This window comes from Gasterosteus aculeatus, chromosome 9 (genome assembly GCF_964276395.1).
Source record: "Gasterosteus aculeatus chromosome 9, fGasAcu3.hap1.1, whole genome shotgun sequence".
Lineage (NCBI taxonomy): Eukaryota > Metazoa > Chordata > Actinopteri > Perciformes > Gasterosteidae > Gasterosteus > Gasterosteus aculeatus.
The window spans coordinates 20,252,519-20,268,906 of record NC_135696.1 but is presented as its reverse complement, the minus strand read 5'-3'; the positions used below and the strand labels follow the sequence as shown (position 1 = coordinate 20,268,906).

Genomic DNA, 16,388 nt, shown 5'->3' with positions numbered 1-16,388 from the left:
ATTGGTGCAGTTATTGGTGCAATTACTGGTGCAGTTATTGGTGCAGTTATTGGTGCAGTTATTGGTGCAATTATTGGTGCAGTTATTGGTGCAGTTATTGGTGCAATTATTGGTGCAGTTATTGACCAACCTGCTTATTGTAGCTTTCATCAGATGGCGCAGAACTACTTCACTGTAGACGGTTTACGGGCGCACAAAAGATGCAATCTGTAAACAATTTCATAGTCCATTAAGTGAAGTCTTTACTTTGGTGGGTTAAATAGTTTAAGAGCTTTTATTACCTGCTGCTTGTGGAATAGCAAGCGGGGGCCACAAGACAAACTGTCACACCTCCACGTGGAAACAAATCTGCTTTATTAGACCGTTGAGTGGACCTATCAGACCCCCCCCCCACCCAGCGATGGAGCCAAATGTGGTGAAGAAGAGATTTCTTTGACGTTACTGAAAAGTCGGGCAGGGCTTCATCTGCTAACTCCGAAGCCAAAGCCAAACTCTTGGCCGGCGCTCGGTGTTAATTTGCCGTCCTGGAGAACATAAACAGAGGAACGTGCCCTCGGCACAGCGACCGTAGTGCTGTCGCTTCGATGGAGAGAGAGAGAGAGAGAGATCTAGCCAGGCTATGACTCCTAGCTACGCGTTAGCCTAGCTTAGCAAAAGTGCAGGAAGTAAACAGCAAAGCAGACGCCTATGTACGTTACACATGTAGAGAAAACCCCCTTTTTCTATCGCCACATTGACACTAACCCCAGTCAGTCTGGGATAAACTTAAACTGCCAAAACCCGATCGCTCGTCATCAGTGTTGGACCTCGCCGCTGCTCCCTGAGGGCCGCGTTCAAACATCTGGTGCAGCAGCTGGAAGCAGACGTTTCTTGGACTGAGCTGCTCGGCCGCCGCGGCCCCGCATACTTGTGGCCATCAAGTTGTTGTCTCCAACAGCAGGCCGGGTCCATTCCCATCTCGGCCCAGTGAGGTCATCTGCGTCAGCGCGTTGGATCGGCCTCTTAGTCAGCTGACCCCTCCCGCCGCCGCCGCCGCCGGGTGGGGAGACAAATGGTCCGCGGTGGAAAATAAAGACTCTCCACTTCCCTCTCCGCTGAGCGTTCTTGCAACAGGCCGCGGATAATAAAACGCTGCACAAACAGCCCTCGGAGGCCGCGGCGTCCGAGCAGCCGCGTGTTTGATTCCCTTCATCTGTGCGGAGGAAGCAGCTGCGCGGCGCTTGCCGGTTGGCCTCTCCTCTCCTTGTGGTGCGCAGGTTGTTGTCACAAAGCATCAGCAGGTTGGGTCGGTCCGTGGCTCTCTGGTGGGGGGGGGGGAGGAGGGTGAATCAGCCTCGGGGAGCTTGCGGTTCGGCCTAATGAGGCTGAGAGCTTTGTTTATGGAGTTACGCATCATTTTTATAATTATTTCCACCTTTTCGGGCTCTGCTGCGCGGCAGAACCCGACTCGGGGCCGTCGCCCTGACCTCGGCCCGGTGCTGTTAAATGAGCCACCACGCGGCAACGTCCAAAAATGGCGGGGGGGGGGGGGGATTTCGGCGGAGGGCGGGCCGGCGTTACTGCGGGGAAAGAAATCTCTGCAGGGAAAGTACACGAGTGAAGACATGTGTTGGTCTGATGTAACAGTGGCGAGGGCCTCGCGTACCCTGGGGGGAGGGAGAGGGGGGGCTGCTAATGTTTGCAACCTCGGGAAAATATGGAACATATAAACATCCAGGGAGATTCAGCGCATGGCCCATGTGCTTGTTCGTGTAAGAGCGCATTTTAAGCGTCTTCTTCGCCTTTTTCCTAGAGAAAGAAACTAAGCAAATTTTCTTTTTAAAGGCCCGTGTTAAAACAAGATGTCTTCGGTCCGGGGGAATTCGTCGGCGTTAACCGGGCCCGGAACGCGCACCTCGCTCGCCGCGAGTAACGTTTCTTCTCTCCTCCAGGCGACTGCATGGATAACGGCGTGGCTTCGCCCAGCACCGGGGACGACGACGACCCCGACAGGGACAAACTGCACAACAAAAAGAGAGGCATCTTCCCCAAAGTGGCCACCAACATCCTGAGAGCCTGGCTCTTCCAACACCTGACGGTGAGTGGCACACGCCGCCGACCTGTTCACCTGTGGGCGTCCCCAGGGATTTTACCTGTGGGCGTGTCTAGAGATTTTACATGTGGGCGTGTCTAGGGATTTTTCCAGTGGGCGTGTCCAGGGATTTTACCTGTGGGCGTGTCCAGGGATTTTATCTGTGGGCGTGTCTAGAGATTTTACATGTGTGCGTGTCTAGGGATTTTTCCAGTGGGCGTGTCCAGGGATTTTTCCAGTGGGCGTGTCTAGAGATTTTACCTGTGGGCGTGTCTAGAGATTTTACCTGTTTGGCTCAACTGTAAATAATAAATGACAAATGTTTATAACTGGTCTATAACGATGTCAAAGGTAAACGTCTACAACGTTGATTCCGTAACATCATTTCCAACTGTCGTGTTTACTCGTTACAGCCCATTAATAAGACAAACAAGCTTGTTTGGCTCGTTTGGGTTATTATGTAACCGTGGGTTCAGACAGAGCGTGTCCAGAGGATCACGTTGACACTGACCCCCACCACACTTAGTAATATTAACATGTTTGTGTTTACCTGCATCGAATCAGGGTAGAACGTACGAGCCTCTCGTGGAAACACGACTCTTTACCAGCATGAAACGGAAGTGAATCGTCCGGTAGAAGTGGGAGGACCCGGTGACTCACAGTGCTGGCCGAGGCCGGCAGAACAGCCAAAACACCCCCTCGCTCCCCCCCCCCGCCCCTCGATCCCCCCGCCGCCCGCCTCCAAACATGGAGAGGCTAAATCGGTTCCCGCTCGACGGGGGTCGGGCCGCCTGCCGGACTCTGAGCCCGACCTGGAGGAGAGCGAGTCCTGCAGCAGATGGGAGGAGGGGGGGACGGGGGGGACGGGGGGGGGGGGGGGTCTTGCTGTTGGAGGTTACGGTTGAATGAAGGGCAACAAAAACCAACAGCCAGAGAGAAAATAATGACACGACGTGGAGGCCGGTTTGAGGCTAAAGAGACACACTTTTTATCATTTTATTTATAATGATCGTTTATTTACATGATGGAGAAACTATCTGTCCTGCTGAAGAAGACATGAGGGATTGTCTGACTTACGCGTTTTTATCTTTTGTTCATTTGTTATTAACGGTGGACGTGAGACAAAAATGAATGAATTAAGACAATTAGGCAAGTTTACGGTGTAGAAACGCAGTAATAATCATTTCACTAACGTGTGTGCTCACTTCTACTAGAGCATCATGACCATCACAGCCTGTTTTTTGTTAACTTCTGCACTGGGGACTCTTTATTATTGGGCCGCTTTAATCCTGATGGACCTGGTTACCGTGGTTACGCAGCGTGGAAACAGCCGTAGAAGCAGCGACATGTGCAAAATGTCCGACTGATTCGGGAGGGATCGCTTTGAGATCCTGCTGCTTTTTAAAAATCTGTGTGTGTCGAGCCGCGCAGGAGCAACGCTGCTGACCTGCGCGTGTGTGTGTGTGTGTGTGTGTGGGTGTGGTGTTCTGTCTTCCTCCGCTGCACAAACTGCAGCAGCCTTCTCTAAGCCACAGCTCATAACAGCCGACACACACACCCACACACACACACACACACACGCACACACACACACACCCACACACACACACACACACACGCACACAACCTGTTTTCCTCACATTTTTATTCCACGTAAAAGCAGAGAAACCCACTGGAAAGCTTCCTCCCCGTTAGCGTAATTAGTTTGTAATTCTCCGCCCTCCCGCTGGCAGATGTTGTTTTCCTCCCTGAACGACGTCTCTACAAACCCGCCGCGCAAACAGGTGGTGGAAGCTTTTTTTTTCGTGGGCACGGCCGTTTGTTTGCAGTCGCCCGACTCGTGGAAGAGCCGCCGCATCGGCGTTCCCCGTCGCGCGCGTGACTCCAGTCAGAACAGCTGGAAAGGGTTTGCACGTGCATCTCAGCGCCGGCAGAATCTGAGAAAGGGAGAAAAACAGCGTCGGTACGAAGAGACGGGAGAAAATGACCCGAAACTTCAAAGCGAGCGCCGCAATTACAGAGGAGGACTCCTCGGCCGGGGCCTCCCGAGCCGAGCGGGACAGATGAGTTAGCAGGAAGCCCCGGCGCTGACCTCGCAGATCCCCCCCTCCGCCCGCCCTCCATCCATCAATCAGGGGTCAGAGGGCACCGGGACACCTCCGTCCATCCATCCGTCCATCAGCAGCTGCTTCCAGCCGCGGAGCTGCAGATGTGGGTGACGGAGAGGCCGCGGCGACTCCCGCCGGCGCCAAAACGCGCGTTCAGCCGCCTGACGCCACCCGCACACGTGAACCCCGCGCCCCCCTCCCACCTCCACGCCGGGGATCGAACATTGAACATGGCGTCGGAGTCTCTCATGTCTCACGTGCTAATTGTCCGTTAGCTTGCCGGCTAGCTCCGGTAGCTGTGATGTGACTCGGGGAGGAGTTCTTGGTGTGTGAAAGACGAGGTCGAGAGTTAGTTATTCGAATTTGTTAGCGATTTTTTTCGAGGTAGTTCTGGATTTAGAACGAGAGGAAGAAAAGTCTCGAGGAACGAGTAGCTCCCGGTTTCGCTCTCGATTGGTTCTGCAGTGGTTTTACGTTTGATTCCAGACTCGCTCTGAGATTAGAGATTAGTCAAAGACTTTGTTCTAAATTTAGAACCAGTTCAAGTGCCGGCACCTGAGAAGTCGTGTAGTTCCTGATTTGGTTCCTGTGACTCGTCGCTTTGGTTCCAAAGTGTCACTAAAAGGCTCCTAAATCTGATATCGGCGCCGTTTTCTATAATTGAGAATTTTTTTATACTTTTCTTCTTATTAACTTTCAGGTTAAAGTTACATTCAATTTATCAAAAAATGAAAGTGCCCTTTAAATTGTTTTCTGTCAAAGTGTAAAATAATCAGATTTGATTAAACGTCCACTTGTTCCTGGACTTGAGGAGCAGAAACATCAGATTTCGGAGCAAATGTCAAAGATGCACCAGGCCAGAGGGTGTTTTTACAAAAAGCGCGAAGCCTCTTGGCCGAGAACAAAGCGGCCGACTATCGGTTCGCCGTCGCCCCGAAACTCTGGCTTTGGTTAGAAACGAAGGCGGCTGTGAACAGACGTTCATTTCCCTTCGGTGTGAGGACGGCTGTTCCGTGGCTCCCTCGCCCCGCAGTGAAAACATCATCCATTACCCCTGTGACAGGCCCCCCGGGGAGCCCAGGGCCCGGCGCTCTGTGGGGGTCGCCTTTATTGACCTCTCACCCCCCCTGAACCCCCCCCCCACACACACACACACACACAAAATATGTCCAGCATGTGGTCACATACATCACGGAGCAGCCTTTCTTCCCTGACAGCGTGAATGAGCGTCCGTCAGATAATGAAGCGAGGAGTGGAGGCCAATCAGGGGACAGATGGAGGGGACGATCTCAAGCTGTCCCAGAAGACGGATTAGGGGAGAAGACGGAGTTTAAAGTCACCTTCAAAACACAACACTTTTTTTCCTGCTTTCAGGTCATTTCTTTAATCGTGAACCTTTGGATTGTGTTGTATAAAAGGCGCTGACACACACACACACACACACACACTAAACGCACTAAACGCACTAAATGAGTTGTAATTACAGCCTCTTAACAGGTTTACTGCGACAATAAACAGCACCACCTTCCCGACACAGCGGGAAATTGTGCTTTTTAAAGGTGTCGACAATTCTGCAAAAAGCGTCAGGTTGTGCACAAGGAAGGAGGATTTTCACAATAACTAAACAGAAATAAAGTCACGCGGAGGCCTCGGGGATTAAATTGCGAGCGTTTCATAATGAGTCAAAAGCTCCTTTTAGGCTCCAAGTGTTTCGCTTACATTAGTAATCTACTGCTAAACGAAACCCATAAACCTCTCGGCCGTACCGCGTTTCTCAAAGCGGTGCCTTCGCAGTGACGCACGCGGGCAGGGCGACTGGTTCCGGACCAGCGGCTGCTCTCCGCTAACTGGATTATAATTTTATAACGAGCAGGTGGCTTCAGATTAAAACGCTGCGTGGAAACTCTGGAAACGAGCTCCATGTGTTTCCACTCGACCGACTCTTCTGGTTTCGAAAAAGGTTCAGGCAGTTTTTTTTTGGTGACTTAATGAGCAACAAGAGCCGGCTGGTTCTGACCCAGCCGTGTGTGTGTGTGTGTGTGTGTGTGTGTGTGTTGACCAGGTCTAAACAAGCCTCGGGTTCATGCGCCGCTCTGGAGGTCCGTGTCTCCTCGTTGGCGGAGCGGCGGCTGCGCGGCTGAAACGACCTCCACGATTATCGCTCTCTGTGCCAAATTAGATGCAGCTTAGGCCAATTACCTGCTATCAGATCAGGGGGGGGACGGGACGCACGGCAGCTCTGGCGGAGGGACGGTCGGGGCGGAGAGGAGGAGGACGCATCAGAGACTTTCCCTCCTCGCCGCAGGGAGACATGTGGCCCCCCGAGGCGCTGTGATTGGCTGCTGATAAAAGAGCTCGCAGTAGAACCAGGAAGTGATGGACGGATGGAGGATCCGTCCATCACTTCCTGGTTCTACTCCGCTTCTATTTGCTGCTGCTACTGAAAAATACTTTTTGTTAAGATCCACCATTTGCACCTTTTTAATGCCAAATTGATCAAATATATATAGAAGATATGTATATATATATATGGGGAGTATGTCATCCTGGCCTTGAAATTCAAATATATATCAGGCGAAGTCGAAGGCTTTAAAACCACAATAACGACGTCCACTTCAAACCCAAGAAAACGTTGCGAGTGTTTCTCAAATCATTGATGAGCGTCTGTAGGAGATTTCACAAAATCAAACAGGAATAACTTTGCGAACAGTAACACGTGTGGCCGTCGTGTGGTGAATGTGGCGGAGAAAACACTGATTTGATGCCTAAAACATCCGCAACGTAACAATGTAACACACACACACACACACACACACACACACACTCCAGGGATGGAGCTGTGCAGCCTCGGGCCTGTTCTGATCCGCTACTGTCAGAGAAACAAGCCTGAACCAACCCCCAACACACACACACACACACACACACACACACACACACACAAATTAACAGGGCGCCCTCTCCACTTGGCTTCCCTCTCTAATTGGCTCACCATTTCTTCCCATTAATTATGCTCCATTTCATATCCCCTTAATGAGTCTAGCCCCGCCCCCCCCCCTTTTGACGCTAATTAGCAGCATTCGGGCTACTACGGAAAAAAACAAAAAACAAAACACACACACACACACACAGCCCCGTGATGTTTGCCGCGTGTTGACGCCTGCGTGTTTTGTCCCTCTGCAGCACCCGTACCCGTCGGAGGAGCAGAAGAAGCAGCTGGCTCAGGACACCGGCCTCACCATCCTGCAGGTCAACAACTGGTGAGACACTCTTGTTGTGTGTTTGCAAACCCAGCCGCCCCCCCACCCCACCCACACACACACACACACAGAGGAACATCTAATGATGTGAATTAAATCCTGTGGGGTTGCCCTTTCTCCGAATACCCCCCCAATCGCAGCGAGAGAGAGGAGGGGCCGGTTAATTGGAGGGTTAATTGGCGCTCGGAGGCCAGAGGTAGAGACCTGCAGGAGGCCTCCGTGTTCGTGCAAAAGGAAACGTCGGCGAATTACGCCGTCGGGGGGGGGGGGGGCGGGGTTCAAGCGATCTTCCTCAAAAGCCTTTTCATCTTCACAGTCACATGTATTGAAATGCTGCGTCGTCCTTCCTGTTGACTGTGACGAGCCGTGAGGACGGACAGTAGTCGACGTGTTGGGGGAGGGGCTTCAGAGGGAGGCGGGGTCGCTGCGGCCCACCTGGCCGCCTCCTCCCCGTGGAAACTAAACATTAGAAGAAATTTGAGGTGCTTTTTGGCATCGTCGCACCGTTTGATTGATCTAATTGGGCATCACTGCCAAACAAGAATCATCGGAACAATTTTTATAGCAGCGTCTTCCAGGAGAAAGGCTTCGATTTCTAATGTATAACATGTGTGTGTGTGTGTGTGTATATATATATATATATATATATATATATATATATATATATATATATGTATATATACTGGAGCCATTAGTCAGACCAGCTCCCTCTGAATATGTGGCTGTTGCCGTGGTAACGCCTCTGGAGCAGCTCGCAGAGGCGAAGGCTGTAAATGAAGCTTTGATCCGACCGCCGTTTCATACCATCAGATCACGTGTGTGCGTGTGTGTGTGTGCGTGCGTGTGTGTGTGTGTGTGTGTGCGTGTGTGTGTGTGCACACTAACTGGTTAATGGTGTTTCATTTTGACTGTAATAAAGATATTATGCTTGAATTTAGAGATGACGTCTTCCTGTTATGATGTTCTTGGTTTCCTCCTCTGTCCTCGTTTTACCCTCCTCTCCTTTTATGTACCTCGCCTTGTTTCCTTCCCTTGTTTCCTTGCATTTCTTGTTTTCACCCTTCAAATTGTTTTTTTCTTGTTCTTGTTTTGCCTTTTGTCTCTTGTTTCCTTCACTTGCTCTGTGCGTTTCCTCTCCTTGTTTCCTCTCCACTTCCTCACTTCATACAGAAACTCGTGTTTAATTAATATTCCTCTCGATGGTCAAACAGTCAGATCAGTACTTGTCTTTTACTTTTTTTATTGATCTTGGTGTCTGTTGATTTATGTGTGTGTGTGTGTGTGTGAGGGGGGTGAGGGGGGAGAGGGGGGAGAGGGGGGGGGGGTCAGAGGCAGTTGGTGTAAATGGCATTTTCATGGCAAACAGCTGGACTGGTTTATTTAAACACGCTCGTTGTGGAGGGCAGAGAGGGTGTGGGAGGCGGGGGGAGGCGGGGGGGGGGGGGGTACTGACCTGAGAGTGACACCCGGGTGGGCGGGGCCTAGCAACTGTTTTACAGGCGGTGAGTCAGCCAGTGTGCGTTCGGTAATAGCGGTTGTGTAGCAGCTTTGTTTACGTGGAGGAGACTGACCGTAAGACACAAACGATGTAAACAGAATCAACCAACTGCCTTTCAGGACATTTGACACGTCTTTGTCCAGGACGCCGCAGGAAGTCCGTATTTAAAGGAACCTCCGGGATGAATAAATAAGAAAAAGGGCTAAAACATTTTTCCAAAAACATTGAGGTTCCTGAGCTCCGCCGGGCGCCGCGCGGCCGTTTATGGGTCGTCTGGTCGCAGAAGAATAAGCCTCAGTGTTACGGAGGCCTGGGGGGGGCGATGGTCAATGTCTTTGTGCAGAAACGTGTGTGTGTGTGTGTGTGTGTGTGTTTATGGGTTGACAGCTGTAAACTCAGTGTCACGGTGTGAGGGGTCACGAAGAGGTGAAGCTCTAATCTAATGGAAGGTTAAAAACCGAAGGTCACATGGTTCCATCTTTTCGTTTTTCACCTCGGCTTTAGCGGGAATTGTTCTTTTGCCAAATAAATAATCCAACAGAACAACATATGGGACATTCGTCGAATAGGAATGAATCGTGTGAAGATATATTTATAATATACAATATCCTTCTGCCTCTTATCATAATTGAGAAGATTTCTTCACTATTCAGTACAAACACCATTAAAACATCACTTAGTGCAGCAGAAGCTTCACTGATGGAACCAGGAGCTCCTCTTCTCGCACTTCTTATTATTCTTCTATTTTGAGGAGCCATCGTGCGGTTTCACTCCGGAGGGACACAATTATTTGCGCGTTGTCAGAACTTGGCATGAAACCCCCCCCTGAGACGCGACCATGTCAAACATTTAAGTGAAACTTGTTGAGCTTCCTGCCGGAGCTGATGCAGATCCTCCTCCACTCACTAAAAGCTCTTCTGTATGTCACCTTCCTCCTCCTCCTCCTCCTCCTCCTCCTGCTGGCCTTTTTATTATCTTTTACTCCCTGAAAAGGCTGCTCTGGCTTTTGTTTTCCTGAAAAGGAAACAGGGTCCACTTTTTTTTTTTGTACCCCCCCCCCTCTCCTCCCCTCTGGAACCATCCCTCCCCGGGGGTGAGGAGGTGGGGGTGAGGGTGGGGAGGTGGTTGTAGGGGACATAAATCAAGTGGGAAACCACAGAGCTTTCACTCCGGGGGGGTCAGGAGGGGTCGACAGGCGGCTCAGAAGGCTTTATGCTGAGGAAGACCAGGCAGAGGGGAATATGTGTGTGTGTGTGTGTGTGGGGGGGGGGGGGGGTCACAGAAGGTGCCGGGTCATAGGTCACGCATACCAGGATGATGGCTTTCAAGAGTGTACTTAGAAGGGGACATGTATGAATGCATCGCTGCTGCAGCCCCCCCCCCCCCCCCGGCCCCCCCTAACCGACGCCTGAAGCATCACAGATTTTCGCTGTTTTAACCTGTTTAAGAAGAACTGTACAAACCTTCCGTGTTGCGTTCAAACACCAGAGAAAACGCGCGGAGAAATGTGATTCGAGTTCTGGACCCAAACGGCTTCCGCTGCTTCTTGGAGGAGAAACGAAAAACTGTTACTGTGGAAAGTCAAGTTATTTTAATGAAATAATAATGATAAAATGTGCGGGTTGCAGCATCAATATTTCTTAAACCAAAATATATAACAGATATGAAATACAAATTACCAATTTAAAACGCTGAGATAATTCTTTCTGTTTCCGTGGCACGTGATCGTCACTTGACTCAGTCTAAAGTTTTGTGCGATAGATTAACAGATCTCGCGTGTGAAGCTCGGCTTGTGTTCCGTGAGGTCGTGTGATCCACTTTTCATCGCCGTGATTTCCTTCAGAGAGAAACGTCGCTGTCGTGTTCTAGGGGAGGAAACGTCGTAACTCTGCTGCTCACCACTTACGAGCCGTCTCTCCTCCTGTCTCCCCTCCTTCTCGTCCGTCTCCTCAGGTTCATCAACGCGAGGCGGCGCATCGTTCAGCCCATGATCGACCAGTCCAACCGAGCAGGCAAGTTCCTCACACGCGATACCACGCAGAGCATATTTACAGAAGATGGTTCCGTGTTGATGTGGATCGATAGCTTCCTGCAGTTTGCATCAATCACAACGGGACAGGAGAGCGAACGGACGTCCAAGTGGAGGCCAGCGTGCCACAAAAGCAGCGGCTCCGGTTGGACTCACGTCCCGAAGGTCAACATGAGGTCGGGGCCAAATTTGAGCCGATATATTCAAATGTTGGATCTCCTCAAATAGCGTTAAAAAAGACAAGCGGCCGACCGGAGGCTTTAAATCGGACACCCAACGTCTCCATGCATCCGAAAATCATGACAAACATCCGAAAATCATGACCGAGAGATGCACGGATGCAAGGAAGCCTCCCTGGTGACCCCCGACCCCCTCCGGCGCGCTGCGTCTTTTGCTCTCTTGGCTCCTCGGTGTGTCAAAGCGAAACAGAGAAGGACCGAATGGCCCCCGCGGCCCCAGCGGGATTATCTGCAGACAAAGACGCTAATCGCTTCGACTGACCACTCCATTGAACATTTTAACCCGGGATTAAAACAAACGGGAGCCCGGGCTGAAGGGGGCTAAAGCGCCGCTAGCCTTTTGGCCCCTGGGCTTTGTTGGCGTTTACCCCACAGCTGACTTCCACACAAAGGCATCAATCCGCGAGGCTGAATGAGGGCGATGGGAAACTGTTGGAGGACCCGGACCCTGGGAATGCCGCCGCGTAGATTTAAAGAAACAGAAAACAAATTCTCTCACGTCCCCTGAAGATGGAACTTCACGGAGCTAATTTCCCTCGTGAGGACGAAGGCGTTTCGTTTAAAGTCGTCTCATCATTGATTAATGAGCGTCCGCCCTCCGAAGATCAGATGAGGGAAGAAAAAGGGGAAAATAAACTCCGGCGTAAACAAGTTTGGAGAAAACAGAATTTTATTAAGCTTGAGATTCATGCTGAACTTTGATGCGAATGAGATAAGACGTGAACTACAACACCATGATCGGACAATCGGTTAAAAATATGTCTCGGTTTCTGGCGACTTATCGTTCCTTCTTCCAACAACATGTTGTTTCCTGATACTTGTGCATCCGACTGAAGATCTCAGATCCGCAGTTTCCATCTCGTACCTTTGGTGAAGGTTGAACCCGTTGGATAAGAGAAGACTCCGCCCCCCCCTGGCGCCAAGACGGCGTCGGGCCGCAATGATAAACTCGGAATGGCAGCGCGCGTGCCAACGGGAGGCTTCCCGGCGGCGACCGCTTCCTCCGGGTCAGGGGTCACCGCGGGCATCGTGGCTCGTCCCCCCCTTGGGGGAGCAGGAATTCGCCGCCGCGACGGTAAACGTGGCCGCTGGTCGTTGAGATCTCTCCCATCTGCGGCGGCGAGAAGCCGAGCCCTCCCCCCGCCAAGACGTAGTCGTGTGACAGACAGCAGGTGTCAGACCGGCCTCCGCCCCGTGAGAGTGATGTCATCACGTCGGGGGACAGCAGGCAGCGAGATAATTAAAAAGATTATTCACCCCCCTCCTCTTCTTCTTGTCCACAGTGGGCCACGCAGGACCGTACGGCCCAGATGGTCAGCCAATGGGAGGCTTCGTTATGGACGGACAGACACACATGGGAATCCGACCACCTGGTAAACACACACACACACACACACACACACAACGCACAACAACTCGTCTGGTTGAGCCGCCTGTGAGTGAAGTGTTTGTGCGCCGTGTGTTGGTCCTGCAGGGCCTGCAGGTGGCGTTGGGATGGAGGGACAGTGGCACTACATGTAGCACCGCCACCAGCACGCTGCAGCCAGAGGACACGCCCAGTGTCCCGGGACGCCCCCCGTGAGTCACGCGTGTTTTTTTATAGATCTCGTCTCTCAGCTTCACCGTGATGTGAACCAAACATGGAGGTGAAGTGGGGCCCGTTCGCTCCCCGTCACATGACCCTTTTTCGGCGGCGGCCGATGGCGTCACGTGACCTCTGCCGTGGCATTCCGTTTCTTTCACTGCTTCTCCTCGATGTTGGATCGTAGGAACAACAACAACAGACAACAACAACAGGCCGGCTGAACGAAAACAACATAAGACGTCAGAGTGCGTCCCTCTCGTCCTCTCCGCTTCCTTTTTTCGGCTCCGCCTCGCTAATTAAAGCCATTTCCATCTGATTTAAAGGTCAATTAATCCTCTGAGATCCTTTCCACATTCGGCCTAACGAACTGATCATTAGCGAGAGACGCAGAGCTCTCATCTCTTTATTTGATTACACAGAGTCCAATTACTCCGTAAGCAGTTCTCATTATTAAGCTGGAGTTGAGGAGGGAGGAGGGGGGGCGTAGGGAGGAGAGATTAGGAGGATGTTAATGTGTAGAGAGGAAGTGTAGAGATGGGGGGAGGAGGGAGGGGGAGGGGGAGGAGGGAGGGGAGGGGGAGGAGAGGGGGGGGGGGTCCCTAAAATGTGGTCAGTCAGACGGCAACATCACTCAGACCGAAGACAATTAAAGAGTCTTCAGAAGGAACGTTTCTTTCTTCCCGCCGCCATTATTGAGCTTATGGCTCCCGGGAAACAATACACCTGTCAGCTGGGATCTGATGCAACCATGCATGCAGACACACACACATGCAGACACACACACACACATGCAGACACACACACACACACACACACACACACACATGCAGACACACACACACATGCAGACACACACACACACACACATACATGCAGATACACACACATACATGCAGACACACACACACACACACACATAAGCACACACATACAGATACACACGCACACAAATGCATACACACACATGCAGATACAGATACACACACACACACGCAGACACACACACACACATGCAGACACACACATGCAGATACAGATACACACACACACACATACAGATACACACACACAAATGCATACACACACACGCACACATGCAGACACACACATGCAGATACACGCACACCCACATGCAGACACACACACACACACATGCACACACACACACACGCACACAAATGCATACACACACACGCACACACATGCAGACACACACACATGCACACACACACACATGCAGACACACACACGCACACACATGCAGACACACACACATGCACACACACACACATGCAGACACACACACACACATGCACACACACACGCACACACATGCAGACACACACACACATGCAGACACACACGCACATGCACACACACACACATGCAGACACACACACACATGCACACACACACACATGCAGACACACACACACATGCAGACACACACGCACATGCAGATACACGCACACACACACATGCAGATACACACGCACACACACACATGCAGATACACACGCACACACACACACACACACGCACACAAATGCATACACACACACGCACACACATGCAGATACACACGCACACACACACACACACACACGCACACAAATGCATACACACACGCACACACACATGCACACACACACACACATGCAGACACACATGCACACACACACACATGCAGACACACACACGCACATGCAGATACACACACACACACAGAAGTGGCCACTCCAAGGCTCCATTTGGCCTTCTTTTATTTTTCTCTCATTCGCTTTTTCCGGTGACTGATTTAAAACTGGATCCTAAAACTTTGAACCCTTTTGAACGTTTCGAAGCAAAAGTTCAAAATGTTCATCTTGGGGAGACGAGAGTGAATTGTCTTTTCTCTCTTTCCATTCCCAGGTTCCAGGTCTTTAACGGTTCCTCGTTCAGGTCGATGCTTCCTGTTGACGTCTCTCTCTCCTCCCTGCAGGACTCTGCAGAGCTCCTCGGCCTCGGATCGGGACCCCGTCCTCCCCCTAAGCCCCTCCCCCTCTGGGCATCTACCTGGTCTCTCAAAGGAAAACACCTAAAGGCCACCGGAGACGTCGGCGAGACAAAGACCGCGTGGGGACGGACGGAGGTCCGCAGGGCGTCCTCCGTGGTGACGCTGTGGGAGGAGGAGTTTCTTCGCCTGAATTTGGATTTCATCGCCAGCGGCGAACCTTCTCCCCGCCGGGCCGCGGCTGCAGGAGCCTCGGGTGGACATCTTGACACCAGCGGAACCCCCACCACCCCCCCAACCCCATCGCCCCGTTTTCCTCTCCGGCAGTTGAACTCAAAGCCGAAGAGGCCGGAGCTCTGAAAAAGATGGACGGCAGAGGTCACGTGACCGAGGACTCTCCGGAGACGAGCGCCGCCGCCTTCTTCACTTCTTTTTCTTTCTTTTTTTTTGTTGCATAAAATACCGTTTTTAAAGGAAAGGACTGAACTGCGTCACGTTTCACACTGTGTGTGTTTCTCTCTTCTTCTTCACAGACTTTCTATCTTCCTTTGAGTAAAAAAAAACAAAACAAAAAAAACTTTTCGAGTTAATAATAATAAAAAAGTGATGCAAATTGTGTCCCTGGATTGGTGGAATTTATTTTGTGCTATTGTCTCTGCGCTCGCTCACCTGTGTGCCTCCACGTTTCAGCGGAGGAAGCTTTTTACAGCTGCACCCGGGGGACAAATATTTCAGTAACACTTTATTTTACGGGTGTTTGGATTTTTTTTTTACTCATTTCCTGTAAATTCTGAATATTCTTCCAGAAAGAAGCTGGTATGTGACGAGTACATATTACATTACATCATAAGTGGTCAAATTATTGGATGTTTTTAACGGCGGCTGTGTGCAGTCGTTGTTTAACTATTGCTCTTCACCCTTGTGAGATGAAGAGGAAGATGAAGATGAACCCTCACGGATCCAGAGTGAATAGTTTGTACGGTTCTTTCTTCAGATCTTATTGGTCGCTCATTAAACTCACCAAACTCTTCTGTTCAACCTGTAAACACTTTTCTAAATTTAAAAATAAGTTGGTGCCAAATTTTAAACGTCCTGAGGATTGTCGACACGAAGCGGAACATCTTCCCTCCTTTAATTCCTTCTTTCTTTTCTGTACTCTTGTTTCTGTCCGCTCCTCTTTGACCTTTAACCTTTTTCTTTGATTGGACAATTGTGAAGAAATCTGAGCCGAACTACTCTTCACATCACTAAAGTGCATTTAGCTGCTAATCCTCGTTTCCTTTCCTCCACATTTGACTCCTAAATTAGTTTTTTTTGTTCCTTCTTTATTAAAAATATAATCCCACCGTGTTCAGACGCGAGAAGAAAACTAATATGAAACTGTTAATCGCCATGTTATTTATTTTTTATTGTGCCAGTTGTGTTTAATTCACCCCCTGGTCGACACACACATTGAGTGCGTTCTTTAAAGAAGAGGCCAAAAAAAAAAAAAAACGGCAGCTGCCCCGCGGCCTTTTTTTCCAGCACATTCAGGCCGATGTTCACTTTGCTCTCATAAATAATCCCGCCGAGCGCTTCACGTGCTTCTTGAGCCGAACACTGTGTTAC

The 16,388-nt window shown here is 50.7% G+C and overlaps 1 protein-coding gene across 2 annotated transcripts in view; it reads left to right on the top strand.

The window, feature by feature from the left end:
* The window catches only part of meis1a (Meis homeobox 1 a), a 24,830-nt gene extending 9,433 nt beyond the window's left edge, over nt 1–15,397 (top strand). The window contains exons 8-13 of one of the 2 annotated variants that reach the window (XM_040186917.2): nt 1,932–2,077; nt 7,360–7,436; nt 10,888–10,946; nt 12,486–12,575; nt 12,677–12,780; nt 14,769–15,397. In XM_040186917.2, coding sequence (XP_040042851.2) covers nt 1,932–2,077; nt 7,360–7,436; nt 10,888–10,946; nt 12,486–12,575; nt 12,677–12,723 — 419 coding nt within the window. In that variant the 3' untranslated portion in view covers nt 12,724–12,780; nt 14,769–15,397. Of the gene's footprint in view, nt 1–1,931; nt 2,078–7,359; nt 7,437–10,887; nt 10,947–12,485; nt 12,576–12,676; nt 12,781–14,698 lie in introns of both variants that reach the window. The other variant, XM_078079655.1, reaches the window with a different exon arrangement.
* Nucleotides 15,398–16,388: the final 991 nt, after the last annotated feature.